General features: G+C 33.3%; 1 protein-coding gene across 2 annotated transcripts in view; it reads left to right on the top strand.

Moving 5' to 3' along the window:
• The window catches only part of LOC118182863 (agrin-like), a 1858472-nt gene that overhangs the window by 1330394 nt on the left and 504767 nt on the right, over window positions 1-23311 (top strand). For both annotated transcript variants that reach the window (XM_085810649.1, XM_085810648.1), the window contains exon 8: window positions 4481-4575. In XM_085810649.1, coding sequence (XP_085666775.1) covers window positions 4481-4575 — 95 coding nt within the window. The remainder of the gene's footprint in view (window positions 1-4480; window positions 4576-23311) is intronic.

The raw sequence follows: 23311 nt of genomic DNA, 5'->3' as shown, positions 1-23311 counted from the left end.
TACGAAACGCTATACATTAAAATGTATTTTTAACATACGGCATACTATTTTAATTACATAAATTATGTATAGAAGAAATATTTTTTGCAGAAGTAATTTTGAATTTTAAATATCTGTTTTAGATTACTCATTTTAGGAGTATATTTTTCATAATTATATAGTTTTCGGTATTGCGAATATATCATTATACCAAGTAATAAAATATTTTGCTGTTGCGAGCATAAACTTTAATGCTGTTTCTGTAGATTCAGAATTTAATGATTAAAAGTATCTTAAAATTTATGCAATGCTTTGTAATGTCTCAAAATTTGCTGTACTAATGGTAAGGAAATGGTGTATATATATATATGAAATTTGTTTACTGTTTTTAAATCGCTCAGTTTATTAAGCAATTACAAACTGATAAAAGTTGAAAAATAATTTAAAGATCTTACGTTTCGCCGAATGGCAATATCTTGAGAACTTACGGTGCGAAAGAAGCGTAGAGTATAACCACCTTGTATTTCATACAGTAGCAACATTTGCTACTTGCCCATGGTAGGGTCATGTATTGAATAAATATAACGCATAAATGATAGCGTAACATAAAATAGCATTAGTAAAGTCAAAAATTACAATTGCGAATACCAAAATAGTATACTTAGCAAATAAATATAGAAAAATCGCAAAACTGATCCATTTTATGCACCATTACAAAAATGACATTTTGCTTTTCAATAAAAAATTTGGTCTTTCAAGCATTTCCCACTGATTACAGTAAATCATTTCTGTACTCAATGATAAATTTTTAGTGAGCTTCACAACATCAGTTTGAAAACGTTTTTCAAACAGAGAAACGGCAAGCAAAAGAATTATTTGTCACTCTCCTTTTTTCGCATATGACGGCGAAGAAGACACGGCGTTCCTTAAATTACTTCAAGTTATTATTATCGCGTCTCAAGACCTCACTTCATTTCACTTCCGTGTCATCACAATTAATCACTTCCCCTTTTTTCAGATGAGCCATACCGGGCGAATAATTAAATCACGGAAAATCTGTTGAGTACCGCCTCAAATTAGTTTTCTAAACCCTGTTTTGCAAGGGAAGGATGGAAAGAAAAAAAAAAAAAAAGTCCTTAATAAAGTCGATTGTGCCGGCCAAACGGAGGTAATTAAGCTTTAATTACACCAATGCGCCACTGGTTGTCATTATCGTAAAACCCTACGAGTATGTCGAAATCGGCCCAGAAGAAGATAAATTGTGTGAAAAGTTTGCTGATAAAAAAAAAAAAAAAAAAAAAACTCCTTGCTTAGAAACAATACCTAATATAGAATAGCTTATGGAATAGTGCGTGCTAAAACGAGTTTTCAAGGATATAAAATGGATTAAAAACCTCGCTTTTTGTGTGTCAATGTATTATCAGTCAGTCAATGTATTATCAAATGCGTTTTATTTCCCTGTTTAGGACAATCATAACGTTCAGGAAAGTTTTATGAGACAATGAGCAGTTATCATGCACTTCGCAGTTTTTATAGCAAGCCTTTGGAAACATGCTATTTTTTCCTTTTATGTTAGGAATCATTCGTAATACAGATGTTTAAATAGGTGTACATTTTTTACATTGACGCAAGAAATGTCATTAGCTGTTTGGTGACTAAATAGGTGCAAGATATGTCATTAGCTGTTTGGCAACTAAATAGATACAAGAAATATCATTAGCTGTTTGGTGACTGAATAGATGCAACAAATGTCGTTAGTTGTTTGGTGACTTTATAACAGCTTCAGCAAGCGCGTGATTTTACAATAATAGTTTCTAGGTATTCTATAGTTTTAAAAAACGAGGTTTAATTACTCGTAATTTAACCCAACTTTTATTTTCACCTTTGCAAATTCATAGAATGCCACTTTTGCTTCTTCTGAATTAAGAGATCGGAATTTATCAGGTATAATTAACAAACAAATTTTAAGTGAAGCGTAATTATTGTTATACTGCATAAATAAACATAAATTAAATTCCAAAAGGAAACAAAAGTACTTAGTAAGATATTTATAATTTTAAATAGAAGTAGAAAATGATAGTAAAAATTTACTGTGCTTTATGTTTTTGGTAAAAGTAAAGTTTAGGGTACCCCTTGGTGAAACTTGGCGATTTTTGGCGGTACATGGATACCAATTTTGTGCAATTCTTTGACTTGTTATTTTGGCTTGCGAAGCAGCGATTTTTGCGCCAAAAATCGCCGCTACACAAATCCAAAATAACAAGACAAACAATTGCACAAACTCTGTATCCATGAACACATGGACTTATTTTCACTTGAAAAAAATTCCCGAATTACACAAAAATGGCATTGCGCACTCCTTTGACTTTATCCATGTACACGTCGACCTATTTTCACTTAAAAAAGATCCCCGAATTGCACAAAAATGGCATTGCGCACTCTTTTAACTTTATACAAGTACACATCGATATATTTTCACTTAAAAAGTCAAAGGAGCACCAAATTCTACTATTTAGGCAAACAAAAACTACATAATCTCAGTAAAATACATTTTAAACCAAACAATAAAATAACATAAAAAAGGAAAAAACATGTTATACACTTAAGCATTACCAAAAGCAAATATTCACTTACCATGATTTTCGAGTTCGCTTCGTACACCCAGAGCCACGTAAAAATCAAAATATCAATCATACTCAAATGACTTTTTTCAAACCAGATACTCTTTCTGATCGAACGCTTCACATAGTGACCATCTGAACCTTTCTTCTTACAAACCCATTCAAATCCATCTAAACAGTTTTTACGTTCGACTAGAAGCATATCCTTCCTACATACAGGACACTTATAATGGCTACTAAGTAAACCTTCATTTACACACCAGTCAGTTAAAACTCTTTTCCCCTTTCGCTCCAAGAAACTTCAAATTAATTTTACTACATTCGGGCATTCTACTGTCTAAAGAATCAAACCAACAGACACCACAAAAACGCTTACAAAACATCTCATGATTCAAAATTTCCCAGAATCATGCACCCGGATACGTCCCAATAAGTATTCCATAACATTCAACTACTCAGGCTACCATAAATGAAACAACAACTTGGCGATAAATCAAACAACAACTTGGCGATACATCAAACAACAACTTCGCCATAATACAAGGGGTACCTTTTTTACATGTCTACTCTACCCATGTTTTTTTTACAAATATTTGTTATTTATAAGGGCGCATATTACTGAAGCTAAAAATAAATTCATTTATTAAACTTGATATACATAAAAATAAATTCATGTATATCAAATGAATTTAAAATTTAAACCCACGCATATAAAAAAAAATAATTCCTAGACATAAAATTTTAAGATCCGTTATATGCATATAAAACGTTAATCTCAAAGCGCAAGTACCAAAATGTACAAGTATCACTAACATTTTATAAAATTACCTTTATCTTTTTTTTTTTTTTTTTTTTTTAAATTTTTAAGGCGACTTAAGCTTGCCTCTTCTAAAGCCGGAAGTGGTGGCCACTTTACTGTGGAAGCACCTAGTAGGTGGGGCACTTTAATGTTCTATGAGGGGCCGGACAATTACAGCCATGCCTTCTCCGGCATACGAACCTGGAACTTTCGTCATCGCAATAGGCTCCTCTAACCAATAGACCATCTTGGTGGCACACATGTTTATACGTAGCTGTGCAGAAAGAAATAATCTTTAATGCATTTCTTTGTTGTGGTTTTTGCTTGATAGTTTTTGATTTAAAAAATTGCTCTTCAAAAAGTTTCTTCATTTAATAAAATTTAATATTTCAATTGTAGTTGCGCTTGTAAAAGGAAAAATGCACTAAGAAGAAAAATTCAATATTTTATTCTCCAGGAAATTTAAAACCACTTGAAAGCATCCAAATATATTTTTATTCGAGAGAAAATATGTATCTAATTTGCATATGCAAATAGTATTTCAACCTTTAGAATATTTGATCACATTAAATACTTGCAATATCTGGCGCCTTAAGTAATCTGTCAACGCAGAATGTAATTCGAAAACATCGCAGAAAGAAACAGACAGCCAGGTAGAATGTTACCCTCAAACATACTGTCACATTTATGCTTTATTTTAAATCGGATAAATAAAGAAATCTTTATTTTCTTCTCAGACCTCTCATCCTTCAGTGTTGATTTTGAACTTTCCAATTCTTCAGTCTCTCCCTTGATTTCCTGTGACACGATATATATTTATTTAAAGAAACATCTGAAATTTTGTCTGACGGCATATTATTTAAATATTGTGAAATCTTTCAAAATAAAAGATATGAAGATTTTTATGTATTTATGTTTAAAATGATATTGTTGCAATTTTAACGTCAAGTAAATTTACTTGTTGTTCGGAGTTTGTGTTTTTAGGTATTAAGTGATGGTAAATGTAATAAAAATTCATCCAAGATGTTATTTTTATTTTTTTTTATTAATTTATATGTTTAGAAGGTTCCATTTCTTTCAGATGGATGCGAGAATAAGAAATGCGAGCATTATGCTGTATGTGAGAGTAATGGAAAAAAAGAAGCTCGTTGTGTATGCCCACATTCCTGCATAAAGGTAACTACATAAATCTGTTTCTGATCTTAAACTATCGTTAAGCAATTGCAAAATGATCTTAACATTCATAAACATTTCAAAGAATTACAGTCAGTCTGATAAGTTACAGTCAGTCTTATATCGCACATCCGTTTATTTCAGAAGACCAACTGTTTGAAGCAATTTTTTTATCTGTTTTATCACTGAAAGAAAGACAAACGATTGTTTTCCTTTCTTTCTAAAAAAACTGCAAGCTGTTGGTTTTTAGCAGCCAATCAGCTGTCAGCATCGAATCTCCCGTCATCAGTTATCATTTGTAACAGATAACAAGTTTCCCCTTTACATTGTAACGCCAAATCGATCTGCGGTGACTGGCTGTTTAATATCCTGTGACGAAGCTGATAATTGTTCTAAAAACATCTTCCGAAAGGTTTTGAATGTGTGATACGACATTTTGAAGTTTAATATTTTATTGTTAAGTTGTTCTGTAGTGTATTGGTCAGTATATCCATCTAGGAAACTGGAAGACTAGTAATCAATTTCTTACGAAGTCTTCCAAGATTTATTGTTTCGAAAACTTTTTTCACTCTACAGGCACTACGATGAATGATTTTCGTCCACTACACTTTCTGTGCATTGTTAATACACAATCTCTATAATCCTTACGAATTTCATTTGGCGAAATCTGAGTTAATTAGCCTTTAGCTTCCGGGGAATGTCAGTAATTAAAGATATTTATATTGCCTGATAGTGTGGTGCAGTGAATTTGCACTTCAGTATAGCAGACTGCAAGTCTCGAGTGCAAGATTTGTAAATAATACAGTTGATTTTTCAACTCTGATTCTTCAAATCTAAAACGTCTGTCGACTAAGAAGTGTATGTATGATAATGTGATAATTAGCACAGGCATCCCTAAAATTACAATTCCATCCCCCAAGTGTGCTCACCAGTACATGCTTGCATTTGTGCTCACCAGACCGCACTTAATTAATTAATAATTTAATGAAAATTACTTTCTATTTGAAGAATCAACCAAAAAATTTATAATTGTTTTCGTGGATGTTTTTTTATTTTTCTTTCTTTCTTTAGGTTTTTTTTTTTTTTTTTTTTTTTTTTTTTTTTTTCCAGATCGATACATTTTTTTATATAGCTATGTGTTTATGTGTAATGTATGAGGAGACAAAATAGAAGTTTGAATAAACGATATGTCATCAAGTTGCATACAAAATTACACATTAGGCAATAAAAAATAAACCAGAAAATTTTGAAACAAACAGGTCGAAAAAAATTAGTAAAACTAAAAAAGTACCCTCCTAAAGAAAGAAGCATTCACTTGAATGTGTACAAATATACATATAAGATGTTCAGAATTAAAGAATCCTATTTAAAAAAAAAAAAAAAAAAAACAGGCAAAACCAGTCATCATAAAATTACGACATTTTGCTGCTGGCTCAGTGAAAGCATTGAAACTTCTTTCAGAAAGAGAAAAAAAAAAAAAAAAAAAAACATTGCTTACAAATATCGCCACCAGAGGGCATGTATTAATTTAGCGACACCATTACAATGGCTTTACAGTTTTACAAATTTTATTACAAAAAACATATTCCACAAGCTGACCATTAATTTCAGCTACCATTTGAAAAAGCAAGATGGTGTGTTCTGGGAAATATTGAGCACGTGGCGTGAAATAAGATCAGGTAAAGTTCTTGAATGGTCACGACCTGCCATGTGTTTCAAATGCCCCCAAAGCAAAAATTGCATGGATTGAGTTCCGAGGATCTGGTAGGTTACATATTACGAAAGGGCCAGCTGATGAAGCCTTCTTCTGTAAAATGATCTTTAAGAATATTCGTAACACGCTGTGTAATGAGTGGAAGATTGCATACAGATAGGCAAGCCGCCACTGGACCTGTAGAACATAACTCCTCGAAGAAGTACTGCCGAAAATAAATGATGCAGAAAATTCTCACCTTATCTTCACTTTTAGAGAATGCAATGCAATATCTGAGATAGCGCGCGGGATTACTGGTAGTAAAATTCGGCAGTTGTGAATGCCCGTTCAAATGAAAATGCGCTTCGTCTGTCCAGAGAATATTCCAAGGCCATTGTGAATCAACCTCAAAGAGAGCAAGAACATCAAGTGAGAACCGAAGTCGAGCTTCAAAATCATGTGGAAGCAACCACTGCACCAGTGAAATTTTGTAAGGATAATACCAGGGGATATCCCGCAAGATCTTATGGATAGTTAAATATAACCTATCCAAAGCCTCTGTTACACAACAGATATTGCTGCTAGCTTTGAAATTTTGAAGCTGCTTCTTCTTCCTCCTATGCAATATTTACTCAGAAACGGTTTTTCCTCTTCCCGCGGATAAACAGAAAACGATCCTGTTTCTTCAAAATTCATTACCATTTTCCGAAGAATTTAATATTCATTGGACCTCTTCAAAATCCCTCCAAAGTTCGAAGTTTCTGTAGAGTAGCTAATGAGAAATAACTGATTTGAGCAAAACAATTCTGCTAACAAAGTGCGATCTCGTTAACCTACCGTCATTGTGAGCAGCAAGCACAAACAAAATCTTCTCGAATATTTCTAGGTTTTATAACAGCTGCTGCGTGATGTCGATGAAGATTTATGTTTTTACCGCTGGTTTTTAAAGTAAAATTCCCACTGATGACACTCTTTGTAATTAATGTATTTTTTAACTGAAAAACATTTCCATCCCTTCATTAAGTCTGCCACAAATTTTAAGGAGTTTTTGATGACTGGTTTCGTCTGTAGGCAGCTCTGAAATAGGGTTCTTTAATTCTGCATACCCTGCACACGTCTATTATTTTCGCACTTGAGTACTATTCCTGATTATCATTAAAATAGTTTATAGCAGCTCAAATTATTCTATTAAGGCACTTGACGAGGAAAACGAATAAAATGAATATCCTTAAGACAAGGAGCTGATGAGACATATATGTTTTCTGCTAGCTAAGACTTTTATTTTTGAGCAAGTGAAATTTTTAATTTACGAATCGTAGTAAGAAATAAACGACGAAATTCATAGTCATGCGTTTAATCAAATGTTCCTTTAATAAAGAAGGATATATAGTATAAATAATAGTTACAGCCAGCACTAGGCAACATACAGATTGCTTCATTCAAGCAATTATATATTGTATTAAATCTATATAGGGAAATGAGTAAATTAAAATATTCAATAGCTTTTGTTCATTAATGAACTTACATTGTTATATGCGTATTAAATTTATTTCAAGTCATTTTATGCAAATATCTGCTTTAGCTTTACTCATTTGGAATAATTTTATTAAACTGCCGTAAATTTAAATGCCGTAAAAGAAGCTAAAATATTTTTATCTTTCTAAAGATCGTTTAAAACTTCTTTTGCTGGAAACTATTATTTCGTTAAATAATTGCAACAAAACTCCCGGGAACACATGCTTTAAAGGTGGAAAGCTAAAAATCTTGTGAGAAATATGATTTAGGAATTAAATATGAATATATTTTGGTAATGATAAAATTGTGTTTATTTATTTCTATAGGTATTGCAGATAAATACTTCTGCTGGCCAAGCTATGATCTCCATTGCTCACATTTGTTTTGAAAGCTTCAGACTTCTTTGCCGTCTCTTGAATTTGCATATTTATAAGCGCAATTATTGATAGAAAGTATCAAAATTAATTTAAATGTTCGTATAATTATGTTATTTAATAAAATCATTGATTCTTTTATGTCTTCAGCTTGGAATATTTGTAGATTCTTATGTTCGTAAAGTGGACAGATTCTTTCTTCACTAAAGTGGGCATTAGTAAAGAAGAATATTTTTTTAAATTATTAAAACGAGCAGATTAGTTTGAAGATAGCCTCGCTTTATTTACATTACTTTATTACATTATGTGCGGAGAATGCATTAAAAACGACTTTAGAAGTATAAAAACAAAAGCCTGGAGAAACTACTAATGTTTTAGAGTGAACAAATAAAGAAATCAACCATTTTATTAAATACGTAGCATATTTATACTAATAACTAATTAATTTGTTTGATAATTGCTATTGATATTTACGTTTAGAAATATTCAAATACAAAAGACGGCAAAGAAATCCGAAGCTTTCAAATCAACTGTGGAATCTGGTAGGGGAGATTACAGTTTGGCCAACTGAAATATTTATCTGCGATACCTAAATAAATATATTTTTATAATCATCAAAATGTATTCAGATTCAATTTCAAGTCTCGCAAAATTTTGCGAATTTAAAAATATTTAATTATGAGTTCTAATACATGTTATAATTCTTTAATTTAGTGAATAAAATGAATTTACTTCTTTTCAGATAATGCAGCAGATAATTTACAGTTTCGATCTATGCATGAACCATTAACTTTTGCATACTCATGAAAGCTTACCCTTTTATATTTCCTTTAAAATTATTGAAGCATGTATAAAAGTGCATTTCAGATAGCGTAATACGCATCAGTAATTTTTCTTTGAAATTAGCTTACAAGAGGGAATATTTTCCCCATCAGACGGCAAAGCAAAATTATCTTACTCTTGATGGCGAGAAACGAAGCATATTTCTTGAAGGCTTTTCTTTTTGGTTTCTCGCATATGAAAATCAACCACGTGCACACAAACGCTTGTAGCTCCCCTAATTAATCTTCTTTCTTTCTGTTTCAATAAATATTAGGCTTATATGTTGTCATGAGAGAAATAAAAAACATCAAAATTGAAAATTATCTTCAGCGGAAAACTTTCTTTTTATGTTTCAAGTTTATTTTTATCCAGGTTATGTTTCTGGTAATCCTTTCTCTATTTTATAAATAGGTTGTTTAATTATGTTCAGTGATTCAGTATCCAAATTCATCTTCATTGCTCCTAATTTAATTTGTTTTTTTCTTCCTTTATCTCGTATTTTATGTATTCAACTAATTTGAATTAAATATTAAATCTCTGCTTGAGGTACCAAGTTTGATGTAGGAATTTGATGATACATTTTTAATGGAATAAAAAATCTAAAAACTCGTAGATTGTTTTAAAGGTTCTGATGTGCAAAATTGAATCTTTAAAGTATACAAAAAATTTCAAAATCAATGAATGTTTCGCGTAATAAAACGTGAATGAATGACAGTAGACGCAGACACTATCATCTGCTACCTTTATCAACACACCATCGATGCTAGGCAAATTACACCCAGCGCTGTCCTCTCCAGAACGAATATCTCATGTGGATTAAACAAATATACATTAATTCATATAGTGTTTTGAATAAAGAGATGTACATTAAATTTTGTACTGTTAGTTATACCCTGCTGTCCATTAAAATTGCAACACCAGGAAGGTAAGATATAGCGAACATCAAAATCGCATGGAAGGAAGACGTTGGGATATGTAAATGGATTAGTATTTCAGCGCATTTAGACGACGCAGTAGGGAGAAACGACATCTGAAGCACTGAATAAAAGAAAAGTTGTGTAGTGGATTTCTCATTCGGAAAGTACTTTCTAAGTTTGGAATTTGCTTACCAGCAAGTTTCAAAATTCGATAAAGGCAGGATCGTTGCCTATCAAAGTGTAGGTTATAGTTCCGTAATATCGACGGTCGCACTGGCCGAGGTCGATCCACTGTCAGAACACCACGAATCAATGGAGTGCTGAGGTACATACGAAACGGCATGCTGGATCTCAATGCCCTCTTATGACTAACGCCAGAGAGGACAGACATATTGTGATGTTAGCTTTTCAAAACAATACGACTACGTCACGGATCATTAGTCAAGAAAAGGGTACGCTTTCAGCACGCCCAGTATTAGCTCGTTAGGTGCGTCAATGATTGCAGCAGCGTGGACTATCAGCAGTATGACCATTACTTCGGCTTCCCTTGACAGTGCAACATAGAGAGAGACGGAGACTCTGGTGCACCACGACGACAAAACTGGGTACAGGAATAGGCACAAAGTCGCCACTTCAAACGTGTCCCAGTTCTACATGCAGTATTTTGATGGCCGTATACGTGTTTGGAGTGTCCGAAGAGACCGCACGTCACCTACTTGCATTCGATATCGGCATAGGAGCCCTGCTCCTGGTGTGATGGTTTAGGCAGCAACTGGGTACACGACACGCACATCTCTAGTTCGGATCGATGGTAATTTGAACGCAGATGGGTACATTTCTGACATCGTACGTCCAGTGGTTGTGACCTATCTTCCAAGGCCCCAAACGACATATTCCAACAAGATAATTCGAAACTACATATTGCACGTCGTGTTCTGACCTTCTTTGATACATTGGGTATTCGATTGCTGCCCTGGCCTGCCCGGTCTCCAGATCTGTCATCCATTGCAATCATGGGGTCATGCGTTGCTGAGAGAGGGGTGGCCCCTCTCCAGCTAATACGGTTCATTAAGTGTGGCATAGACTTAAAGCAGCATGGAATGAGTTGCCTATTTCTGTCATCCAAGCCCAATTTGATTCCAAAATGCTTACAAATTAAACTTCCAAAATGCTTACAAATTTAATCACTTTGTCTGCATGTCGTACTGTTTATGTGGAATAAGTATATTTTTTTTTTTTTTTTTTTTGTATTTGTTTTCCTTCATGGTGTTGCAATTTCAATGGCCAGCAGTGTATTTTTAACAGCACTGGGGGCGTTGTTAGACACAAATTATTTCCCTCACTTTTCATTATGCATTTGTCTTGAACATAAGCAGATTCAGCACTGGGATCCTGGTACTAGTATGGTATCACTGGTAAAATGAGAAAAAAAAATTACTTCCTGCATCTATAAGGTTTTATTTTACACCAGTATTGAAAGACTGTATAATTTAGAGCTGTTACAAAGTTCACGTTTTAACGTATCTAAAATATTCATCACTCCTTGAACTCCTTTATTAGCTTTTTATCTTTTGAAGACTATTAGTCGTCTTCCGAAAATGCAATGCGGTAGTTTTCACAAACTGCAAACATTGACAGGTAATTACCGAATCTTATTCTTATGCCCAGATGCAGTTGTTGTGCTTTCTATTCGTTCTTTTGTGGGGAAAAATGGGGAAAGCAAATGACATTTTTACATAGGATGCATTATTTTTAACTCTTTGTTCACATTCTAGGACAAGACAATAACAAATGTGAGGCACAGGTGACGGAAGAGTGGGATACTTGATGTCTTAAGCACATGTTTATCCCACGTCTTCCAATATCTCAATATACCAGCATCTCCCGTGAGATTCCTAAGGATGCTATAAAGGGAGAATATTAACAACAGATTAACACATAGTAAGATTAATACATATAGAAGTATGGAGCTGGCAGAATTTTTACACTTGAATGAAAAATTTCCCCTTTTTCATTATGAATAATTAAAAAACTAAAAAAAAATAATGTAAGCTAAAAGACAAAAAAAAAAAAAAAAAACAGAAGAAGAAAACAGAAGGAAGAAAAGAAAAACCAAAAGCGAAAGAAAGGAAAGAAAGAAAATTGTGTATTTAATTAAAAATTAGCATTTTTATTTTTGTTGAGATTGAGAAGGCAGTAAATAAGTTTCAGTGTAAATACACAGATCGTAATTGTTATATTTTAATATTTATTTCGTCTCTTATTATTTATTATTAATTTATTCTTTAAAATTATGAATTATTTTATTTTTGCCAGTTTCCATTAAACGCAAATATACAGGATGTACCGTTAATGTTGCGACAAACTTCTAGGAAGGTAGGGCATATCATAAGGATTAAGAATTGCATAGGAACCCACGCCCGGAAATGTCAGGGATAAGTGGTAACAGAGGTAGAAGATGGCAAAGAAAACAAGAGATTGATTAATTTGAAACATTTTTTGGACATGAATACAAATGGTAGGCAGCTTGAATGTTACAACAAATGCTAGATGTTTGCACCATCAGATGTCAAACATGCCTGACACCGACGGACCATTGATTGCCGGACATGTTCAAACACACCGGAGTTTCTTGGATTGTAGTAGATGTGCAGGCGAGTCTTGCCAGGAGATCTATTTCAGAAACAACAAGATCGTGATACACGACACTTTTGATGGCTAACCACAAAAATAAAACAAGGCTAGATAAATCCGGTGAGCGTGGGGGCCATGGAACCGGTCCACCACGCCCAGTTCATTCGATGCGTGAATGATCTGTTCAAATGACTACGAACATACAGTCCAAAATGAGCAGGCGGCCCAACATGTAGGAACCACATTTTATAGAACATCGTCAAGCAAGCCGGGAAGAACCTGCTCCAGATAGATCAGATAATTCTCGGTATTCAACCTAGACGGTGAATGAGACGCCCCCCCCCCCCGACTAAGCAGTCGCCGACCAAACCCGCCCACACTTTGAAGGTTTGCTGTGCTCCGTGCTGCTGCACACCGTGCGGGTTTTCTTGAGCCCACAAATGCTGATTGTGGTGATTGAATACGCCATACCTATTGAATGTGGCCTTATCCATGAAACAACACATAGCTGGGAAATAAACATCATGGGCACTTTCTTGCAGAAATCACTGTGAGAAATGCACCTGTTCAGGATGGTCATCAGGGAGCAGTAACTGAACCGTTTGGAGACGAAAGGCGTGGAAGGACTCGGCGCTCAAGACACGCTGGACACTGGTATTCATAATTGTACATAATACATTCATAATTGTGTTATAGTACATTCTTAATTGAGAGGCAATGGCACGTAGCTAGTTCTTGGTTTACACTTCACCGTATTCAACACACGCTCTTTCCTAAAGACCGAGCAAGTCGATCATGGACTGCCCTCACTTGTTCTGCCACTTCTTTATCACCCGTAGTCGCACAAATTTTGATGCAGACGCCCAAACACATTGTGATGTGGTTGATGTCTGTCGGGGAAGCGTTCTCAATAAATGAATCGGCTCGTTCATTACCCTCAGTTATTTCATACACTAAGTGCATGTCTGCAAGCTCTCTGTTCGTATAGCGTTGCATGCTCTTCGTATGGTGCCTATCGCTCGAATGAGACATCCTCACTTTCCACTACCACTTTCCTATACAGTACCCCCTGGTGGCGTACAGTGACATTTCCGGGCATGGGTTCCTAAGCAATTCTTAATCCTTATGATGTGCTCTACCTCCCCCAGAAGTTTGTCGCAACATTTACGGTACACCCTGTATATTGATAAGCTTTGTTTATTCTACAATTATTCAAGGAAACACACGCACTTAAGAAGCGAGAATATTTGTACAAGTGAATTAATTGTATGTCACCTCATTTTGTTAAAATTATAAAAATATGAACTATTTAAAATTAAAACCGGTTTAAAAATCTTAAAATATATTTGTATTTTGATTACACAGCAGGAATTGAAACTAAATTTTGGGTATACAGGATAGGTAGAGATTATTGCCTAATGGCGGCAGAAGCATCAAAAAAGTTATCTTAAAAGTTGTCAGATTAAATCTTGTTCGAAAGTTTCAAATAGACAGCTGCGTGGAACACATGAATCTATATCAGAATTTTCTCAAAAATACTATATTTCAACAGGTTATTCATTATTTCATTTATTAAGGAGACAAGAATCTAAAAATCTAATATAAATGGACTATCAAAGAAGTGTTTTATTTTATTTCAGAACACTGGATAAAACTGATTTAAAACAAAACTGAGATCCGGAATCAAACTGAGGTTGTCGCTTTGAATAATAGTAGAAATTTAATAATATGACTCAAGCTGTTTCTCAAAACTTTGAGAGGATCTATTCATAGTGAGTGAAAATCACACGAGGATCTGTGGGTTTGAACCTATAATGAGAAAAGGAAACACTCACTACACAGAAGGTTATGTTCACTTACTATTGGTGTACGTTTAGCTTTATACGGATATCATTTCCTTTTACGTAGCAATAATACAGTCCATGACCTGGTACTCTTTTCCAGTAATGCACGAAACAATCTTCATTGAAAATTCTTTGTCAAAGTAACAGCAACGGTCATGAATTTTGCCTTATTTATTTGAGGCTTAGGATGAGGTTTAATAGTAATAATTGTAAAACATAATTATTTAGTTCTCAGCAATAATAGAGAATTATTTTTCGTGGCACATATAAATGATCTCATTATCTCCCTAATGATAAAATGTGTCAAAAATAAGACTGTGTGATTTTGAGAATATTCTAACTAAACTTTTGGTATTACACGCATTCTTATGTTTGGAAACTTTAAGCAGGACAAAAAACAGCACCCATAATGTTCATTACCCAAATCAAGTAACCTTTTCCTTACCCAACATTTAGTTAAGAATCCTGGACCAGTAGGCTGGAAAGAAGCCGGTTTTTGACTTTTTGAATCACCTTGTAGTCTAAAGGCATGCAAAATGCAATACAAAATTATAAACTGCTAAATTTGAATTTTAATGAGGCACAGAAATAGGAGAACTAAGATAGACAAGGTTAAGATATGATCCAACAAATTATGCATAGCAAAATTTTCTTGTCTTGCTAAGCAAGCGTTATTTCAAATAACTAGAGCAAATGAATGCCGTCTTCCAGACGAGTATTTCATCTAGAAATGCACCGCAGGACGTAAACAAATCAGTGGTGAAAGTACTATGCTTTAAGGGAATTTCTAAAAAGCGCTTATAGGACCGAAGGTTGTTGTATTATAAATCATTACTCTTGTGAACTATGCGAACATTATAGATTATTAATCTTACTTTATGGTGGCAAGGAACATATCAAGTTATATTATACGGCAAATTGTCCATCAGCTTAAGAAATTATATTATAACAACACTATTTTGACAAACATAGTAAATTTTAAAACACTTCATTATTTTGTGGCAGGTCCATTAATAGCTCGTCCATATACAGGCTTCGGTACGTCTTATCAGCATTTCGGGTGCTATTGTCCTAATGATCTCCTAATTTGTTTAAAGTGCCACGAAATTTGTTTGTGTTAATGAGTTCTTTTACAAAGCCCCAAATAAAGCAGTCATGAAGTATTATGTAGATCAGTGTTTTACCGAGAAGTATGTTTCCCATTTTTTTCTGTAAAAGACCATGTTTACACGAACAAATTAGTGACATCTTTGAACTTGAAAAACCAATTCCGTAGGTCTTTAAACAATAAATTCCATGAATGCTAAAATACCCAAGGAAAGGAGCGAAGTGTTAAATGAAATAGTGGTGGAATCCACTAATTCTACGCTAAAGTGCTTTAAGTTTCAGTGTAAAGTTCAAGAAAAGTTTTTTTTTTTTTTTTAATTTTTTTTTTTAGTCCAAAGGGGCTTTGTCCCTGAAGGACTATTGTTTCCATTTTGCGATTTTGCGTTGAATCACTATAAATGTCCGTTTCATTTTTCAAACTGTTGCCACCAAATGTTAGAGTCCTGCATTATATTTGAAAAAATTAAATAATGAAAAATATGCATAAATGTATGTATATTTCTCGCATTGTTATAAAACAACGGTACCTAGAGCCATCGAATTTTGAATAACGTAATCCTCCTACGAATATGGGTATGTGGAAGACCAAATTTGAAATTTGGAATTTGTTTATTATCAATTTCATATTTTGTAAAACTTTAACGAATTTTCGATTAACTAACTCAACTATTTAAAAGCGAGCGATGGCAACACTCTACGGGGCGGAAAAAGAACCTTTTTATCTCCAGCGCGGGGAACTGTGTATCGGAAATTCTAAAGATATGCTTATTTTAAAATTATTTTGCGACATTGCTATTGAACTGAATTTTATGGTTTAAGTGCAAAGAACGTGATATTTAATAAATAAAGGTAGCACACAAAACGTTAAAAAACGCCCCTTTGGACGTAATTTAAAATCTGAGATCTTTCAGATTTTTTTTTATTTATTATACATTTATTTTTATTCAATTGGATATTTTTTTATTTCCTTCTTCAGCAACCAGAACTACTCTCTGCGGAAAAACCGTAGCACCGTAATTCATATAGCAGAACTTATAATGGCTTGTTGGATCGGAGAATGTAATAAAAATCGTCCACAGAAAATCATCTTGGACAGAATATTCTCACTTTTATGATAAATAAGATAATTTCATCAGAATCCCCTTTGCATTCAGGTCATTTCATAAAAAATCAAACTGGTGGAAAATACCAATTTTCAATGGCTTTTCTCGCTAGGTAACTATTGAAACTTTTAAATTCGGTAGAAGCAATATTTATTTACACATAAAAGTTAATGCCAATTTGTTGGCGGCACTGTAGAGTTCTTTTTGAACATACATAATTTTTAATTTATTATACCTTTATAAATGAGGCTTCAGCTTTTCAGAACCATTTAACCAAATGACATAGAAAGTTCTCACCTGGATTTAGGCACCAATCTGTTAAGTTTCAAAAGTAATATGAAAAAAGAAAAAAATCTGAAAGGTTTCAGATTTTAAATTACGTCCAAAGGGGCGTTTATTGAAAGTTTTGTGTATTACCTTTATTTATAAAATATCATGTTTTTTTTTTTGCACTTAAACCATAAAATTCAGTTTAATAGCAATGTAGCAAAATAATTTTAAAATGAGCATATCTTTAGAATTTCCGATACACAGTCTCGCGCGGTGGAGATAAAAAAGGTCCCCCCCCTAGAGTATTGCCATTGCTCGCTTTGAACTCGTTGAGTTTGTTTCTCAAAAATTCGTTAAAGTTTTACAAAATATGAAATCGATAATAAAACAAATGCCAAATTTGATCTTCCACATGCCCATATTCGTAGGAGGATTTCGTCATTCAAAATTCGATGGCTCTATGTACCGTTGTTTTATCACAATGCGAGAAATATACATACATTTATGCAGATTTTTCATTATTTAATTTCTAAAATATAATGCAGGACTCTAACATTTAATGGCAAAAGTTTTAAAAGTGAAACGGACATTTGTAGTGATTCAACGCAAAATCGCAAAACGAAAACAATAATCCTTCAGGGACAAAACGCCTTTGGACTAAAAAGAATCATATCACCGAATGTGTCTGCACCGTTTTTTTTATGATCGTTCGTTTGCTCGTAGATTAGAATGAAACATGTCTTACGTGAGCCAGAAGTTTACATCTAGATCTGAAGAAATGACAAACCAGCCTGAAGGCTGGCTTGTCATTAATACGAATCTTATACACAGTCGCTGAACACTGGTAATTCATGTTAGCCTTCAGGCTAACATGAATGACGACAGCTAAGTAAAATTTGAAGAAGAAAAGTCATATTTCAGTAGTGATTATCAAACATAGTGTGAGTTAGATTAAACTGGATAGTTTAAATATGGTAAAATATAGTGAGGATATGTTACTTTGAAAACTAATATCTTCGAGAGTGATTCTATAAGACAAGGTAGCCTGTGTTTAGGTTCAGCCTGCGGAAATCTCACGCAATTAATCGGTTCAATCTTCCTTGTTAAATTATTGATATTTTGGGTTTCAGACACTTTATCACTAATAGACTAAACACAATATAAATCATTGTTATCGTTGGGTAAATGGTCGTAATATTTGTATAATTGTATTGCTGCATTTCCTTTTCATTTTATGAATAGAAAAATCAGTGTAAATGTTTTTAGTTTTAATTTAAATAAAAGTCAAAGAACGAATGTAATGCCACATTTGAATTCAACAGTTTTAATTTCTTAAACCGGTTAGTATAAGCGTCCAGACACTTTCCATTACGGCTAATGATTGCACTGTCTTCTAGTGAGATTTTTGGGCGTTTAATTTCGGTGTCTTTCCCACGGTTACAGCCGAAAACATCGCGGCAAAAACATCGCAGACGAAAACGTCGCGGAGAAAACAACGCAAGGCGAAAACGTCGTGCTACAAAACATCGCTGGAGAAAACATCGCAAAGAGAAAACATCGCAGTTCTAAAACATCGTGGTACAAAACATCGTCGTCCAAAATAAAGCGGTTCAAAAACTTCGCAGTTTAAAAACATCGTCGTCGAAAATATCGTGGTAAAAAATAAAGTATCTACAAATCATCGCATGACGATAACATCGCAGACATGCTTTTTACAGACATGCTTTAATAACTGTAAATGGATATTCCCAGAATGATTTGTGAGCGCAAGATAGAAAGAAGGATAATTTTTACTTCCATATTTTTTATTAATTAATAAATTTTTGCTGAGAAAATAAAAAGGAAACTTAAGCATAGAAAATTAATGCAACTTATAGCACTTAATAGAATTTTAAACCGACATTGTTAACTAACAAAGGCCATTAATAAATCATTTTTTATAAAGTTTTACTGGTAATTTTTTCATGAAAAGTATAATCTATAAGTTGCATTTAATTTTCTATGCTTAAGTTTCCTTCTTACATTTTCAGCAAAAATTTATTAGTTAATAAAAAAATGTGAAACTAAAAATTATCCTTCTTTACACCTTGCGCTCACAAAACATTATGGGAATATCCATTTACAATTATTAAAACCTGAAAAAAAGTATATTTGCGATGTTATCGTCATGCGATGATTTGTAGATACTTTATTTTTTACCACGATATTTTCGACGACGATGTTTTTAAACTGCGAAGTTTTTGAACCGCTTTATTTTCGACGGCGATGTTTTGTACCACGATGTTTTAGAACTGCGATGTTTTCTCTTTGCGATGTTTTCTCTTTGCGATGTTTTGTAGCACGACGTTTTCGCCGTTGTTTTCTCCGCGACGTTTTCGTCTGCGATGTTTTTGCCGCGATGTTATCGGCGGACACCCTTTCCCACACACAGCCAGTTTTAAATGGTCTAACATTTACCTCGTTCAATAGAGTTAAAAAAGATAAGTTTAAAATGTGTTAAATGATTTTAATTTGAGAAAACTGTCTGCACTCTGGTACAACTGGGCCTGCTTATCCTACAGATTTTGCGTGGTAGACTTCAGTTGAACTAATTTTTTAAAAAAGTGTTACATGTTTTATCTCCTCACACTACCCTCTCGTTCATAATGTTTGAGAAAATTTCAGGGAAAGCGTGCAAATTACAGAAGTAATTATCTGATAAGTTTTCATGGGAAGTATATAAACATTATCATATCAGAGAAAGCGTGAACTACTTTTTGTGCAAGCTTACGGGATTTTTCTTTTATGCATACTCCAAAGTAACGTCAGTTTAAAATTTGTCATCTGCACATACAATTACAAGGTTTTTCCCATATACAGCTATTAGGCTGTGCTGTAAACTCAATCGTTCGTTGTTGTCATAATTCGTCAGCATTCTGAAACGTGAACCATTAATATAAAACTGTCATGAGCTGCTATGTAGTCAAAGCTTCATTTATACGCGTGCTTTAATTTCGATTCTTCTGCCTAATGGGTGGCAAAAGCATCTTTTTTTATATAATATCCTTTCTTATATAATATCATACTGAACATTTTTACTAGACTGAATTTCGCCACAATACGTAAATCACTTCTATTAAAATGTGTATACGCGTTTCTCTTCCACGTGTAGGTATTTGTAAGAGGATAAACACCGGATATTCATTGCTATTCATTAAGATTTCACTCGAAATATTCTAAATTTAATACTCGGATTACGTTGAACAAACACCATTAAGTTATTATTAATTACTAATAATATTATGTTTAAATATCATGCTTTATCAAATTCCTCAGATAATGATATCAGTTCTGATATATGCACATGAATATTATATGCAATGAGGTAACCAGCTTATTCTGGGATTGCTTCAGAAGGTACAAATTTCGAGGAATACGAGTATTTGTAAATGAGAACCTGTTCGAAATCTAGAATACTTAGTAGATATTAACATCTAATGTTTCCCAACCTTGCTGCAATTTAATATGCTTATCTGATAATACTCTCTTTCATCTAAATAAGTCTGTTCTAATTTAAGAGATGTTTATCGAACTTCAAAGATTACTGTTAGAGTTAGATTAATTCTTGCATTTGAATAATATTTTATATTTTAATCAATCTTATAACAATTCTATTTAGCTCAAGTTGTGCTTTTAACCATCTTGGATCAGGTTGCTGGGGACAGCTGTTTGCATTAGCATGAGAAATCCCCCTCATAGAATTTTTACGAAATAAGTGCTTCTGGTAGTGATTACATAGACAAATGACTTGATATCTAATGTATTTCGTCATAAAATTTTATACAACTTACTTTTGTATGACAATCATAAAATTTGAAGAAAATTTTCGAAATAAGTACTCGTTCGAATTAATTACTGTTAGAATTTTATTCTAGCCATCTCATCAGAAACTGTTTCAAAGGAAAATGTAATTATAAGAAACTTTTAATGTTAATTTCATTTTATTGATCCATGTATTTTTAGAGAATGCTTCTTAATGGGGACTTCCACATCTAGCTCTCGCACACTTTGTCATCCCTCAGTATGACTGTATCGCAATCTCTAAAATTTAACAAAAAATTTCATTAAGTATTTGACAAGCTATCTTGTTAAGTTTTTAATGTAAGTAATTTGAATTTCTTCAGTTTCTAAGAGAAAGAATTTCGAATAAATTGGAAGTGTTTACAGACAGAATTTACATTAAATAATCAATAATAATAATAATATAGTATTACGTTAATTGTATGAAATAAATTATTCTGAAAAATAATAAGTTCCAAACTATAATTAAAATAATAAATGAGTTATTTCATAAAATTAGGAAAAAATATTTAATAATAATGGTAACTTTTAATAATTATTCATGAGTATTTCGCTGATATTAGAGTATAGAGATTCGCTGATATTAGCATGAGATATTAGAGTATAAATGGTTCATGCATACAAAAAACTGTACTTTGAATTTACATTTGCATAAACTTCAAAATTAATTCTAGCATACAATTTAAAATCGGCACCGCAACCAAACATACACTCGAAAAATTGAGTGATTGCTAATTACCAGTAAGAGCACCAATAACTCAAAATTCAATTTACTATACCAAACGAGTACTCAGTTAAATGCATCGTTAACCAGAAAAGTTTCGAAATCACTGGTGCCACTCAGACGCTATAGTGATTAAGGGAGCCTACTGCGGTACCGAAGGGCCCGGGTCCTATTCCCAGAGAAGGCATAGCTGTAATTCTACGTCCCTTCATAGAAGGTAACGGTGGCCCTCCTATTAGATGCTTCCACAATAAAGTGGCCACCATTGAGGCCTCAGTAGTTGCCGAGCCTCAGTTAAGGTCAGCCAATGGAGAAAAAAAAAGTTGCTAGATTTTCGTGATAATTTATATTAATTACAAACTATACATATCTAGAAAAAAATCTGAAGTCTTTCAGATTTTATATTACGCCCACATGTGTGTTTTTTAACGTTTTGTATGTTACTTTTATTCATTAAATATCATGTTCTTCGCACTTAACCCATGTTTTACCGTTGTCTTATATACAGGACAGTACATATTTGATGGCTGTACCAAAAAAATAATAATGTTTAAACTAGTGTTTCTTTCACACTATATTATTACAATAAAGCTTCTTGTTATATTAGCTATTTACGTTTCAATTTTTATTTTTACAAATCTGTTTTTATTTTTTTAAACAAACAAAAAGGACTAATTTTGATTTTTTGCACTTTATTTTTGAACGCATAAAAAAAAGCTAAAATAAAAAAGTGTGATTTTATTTTAAATAAAATAGGTCTCCATTAATGTGAATGACAAAAAATCCGAAAGAAAAATATATTATAGATCCTTATTTTGCAATCCTTTTTAGAGCGTCCTATATATAGGACAATGGTAAAATCCTCTATTATATGACGCTAAAACATAACACAGCTTTGGAGTGAAATTGTTACGTCCGTTTCATCCCCTCGCTGCAAAATGTAGCGATCAACTATTTCTTGTCGCGAGTCCCCTTTTGTAAATGTAAATTTGTATATTTAGCATCTGAAAGCCGTTTCATACTTTTTCTTTGTATGAAAGAAATTTACTTTTGTGAATGCTTATTTTGCAAGGTATATTCATTTTACGCATTCAAAATGAGTCGAAAATTTCTCATAGCTGAAAAAGCTTTGGAATATTTTACGATGTTAGATGATGAAGATACTGAGCCGGAAATGGCAATAATACCACCTGATCCAGATGCAGTCAGTGATAATGAAGAAATAGACTATGACTGCACTAAGACTAGACACAGCCAAGCTACTTGTGATGAAAACGCAGCAGAAACTATAGAAAAAGCAGTAACTATGGAAATTTTAGTAGGAAATGAAATATGTGTGCTAAACCCTGATTGGAAAGATTGCGTTTCTAAATATCCACGTGCTTCAGAAATATTTTCTCAAGATTCTAGTTAGTCTATAACTGATTTAGTTTCTGGAAAATATCCTACAGAAATCTTTGAATATATCGCTGAAAAAATGATAGACAAAGCTGTTATTGAGACCACCAGCGACCAAGCGGTAAAAGCCGCTGAACACTGGTAGTTCGATCCAGGGTTCGAATCCCAGCGAACGGGCTGGCTGCATGGGCGTTTTTGTGGTTTTCCACATGTTTAACGTGGATACGAGCCAGTTTCCCTTAAAAAGACCTCCACTGGGCATCCCTCCCTTTCCGTATAATGAAGAAGGGCGGAGCACGTAATAAGTAAAAAAAAGAAGCTGTTATTGAGATTAGCAAGATACGCTGGGCAGAAAAATTAATCATAATTTTTCAGTGACAAAACAAGAACTCAAGCAATTCTTAGATATATATTTTTATAGTGGTTACCAAATTTTGCCACATGAAAAGATATACTGGGAAAATGCGGCAGACTCTAGAACTATACTAGTTAGTCCAG

The sequence above is a fragment of the Stegodyphus dumicola genome, chromosome 2 (genome assembly GCF_044657685.1).
Source record: "Stegodyphus dumicola isolate Sdum_Otavi_A_Nest chromosome 2, ASM4465768v1".
In the NCBI taxonomy this organism is placed as follows: Eukaryota; Metazoa; Arthropoda; class Arachnida; order Araneae; family Eresidae; genus Stegodyphus; species Stegodyphus dumicola.
Note: the sequence above shows the minus strand (reverse complement) of the source record. Positions and strands in the feature narration are given on the sequence as shown.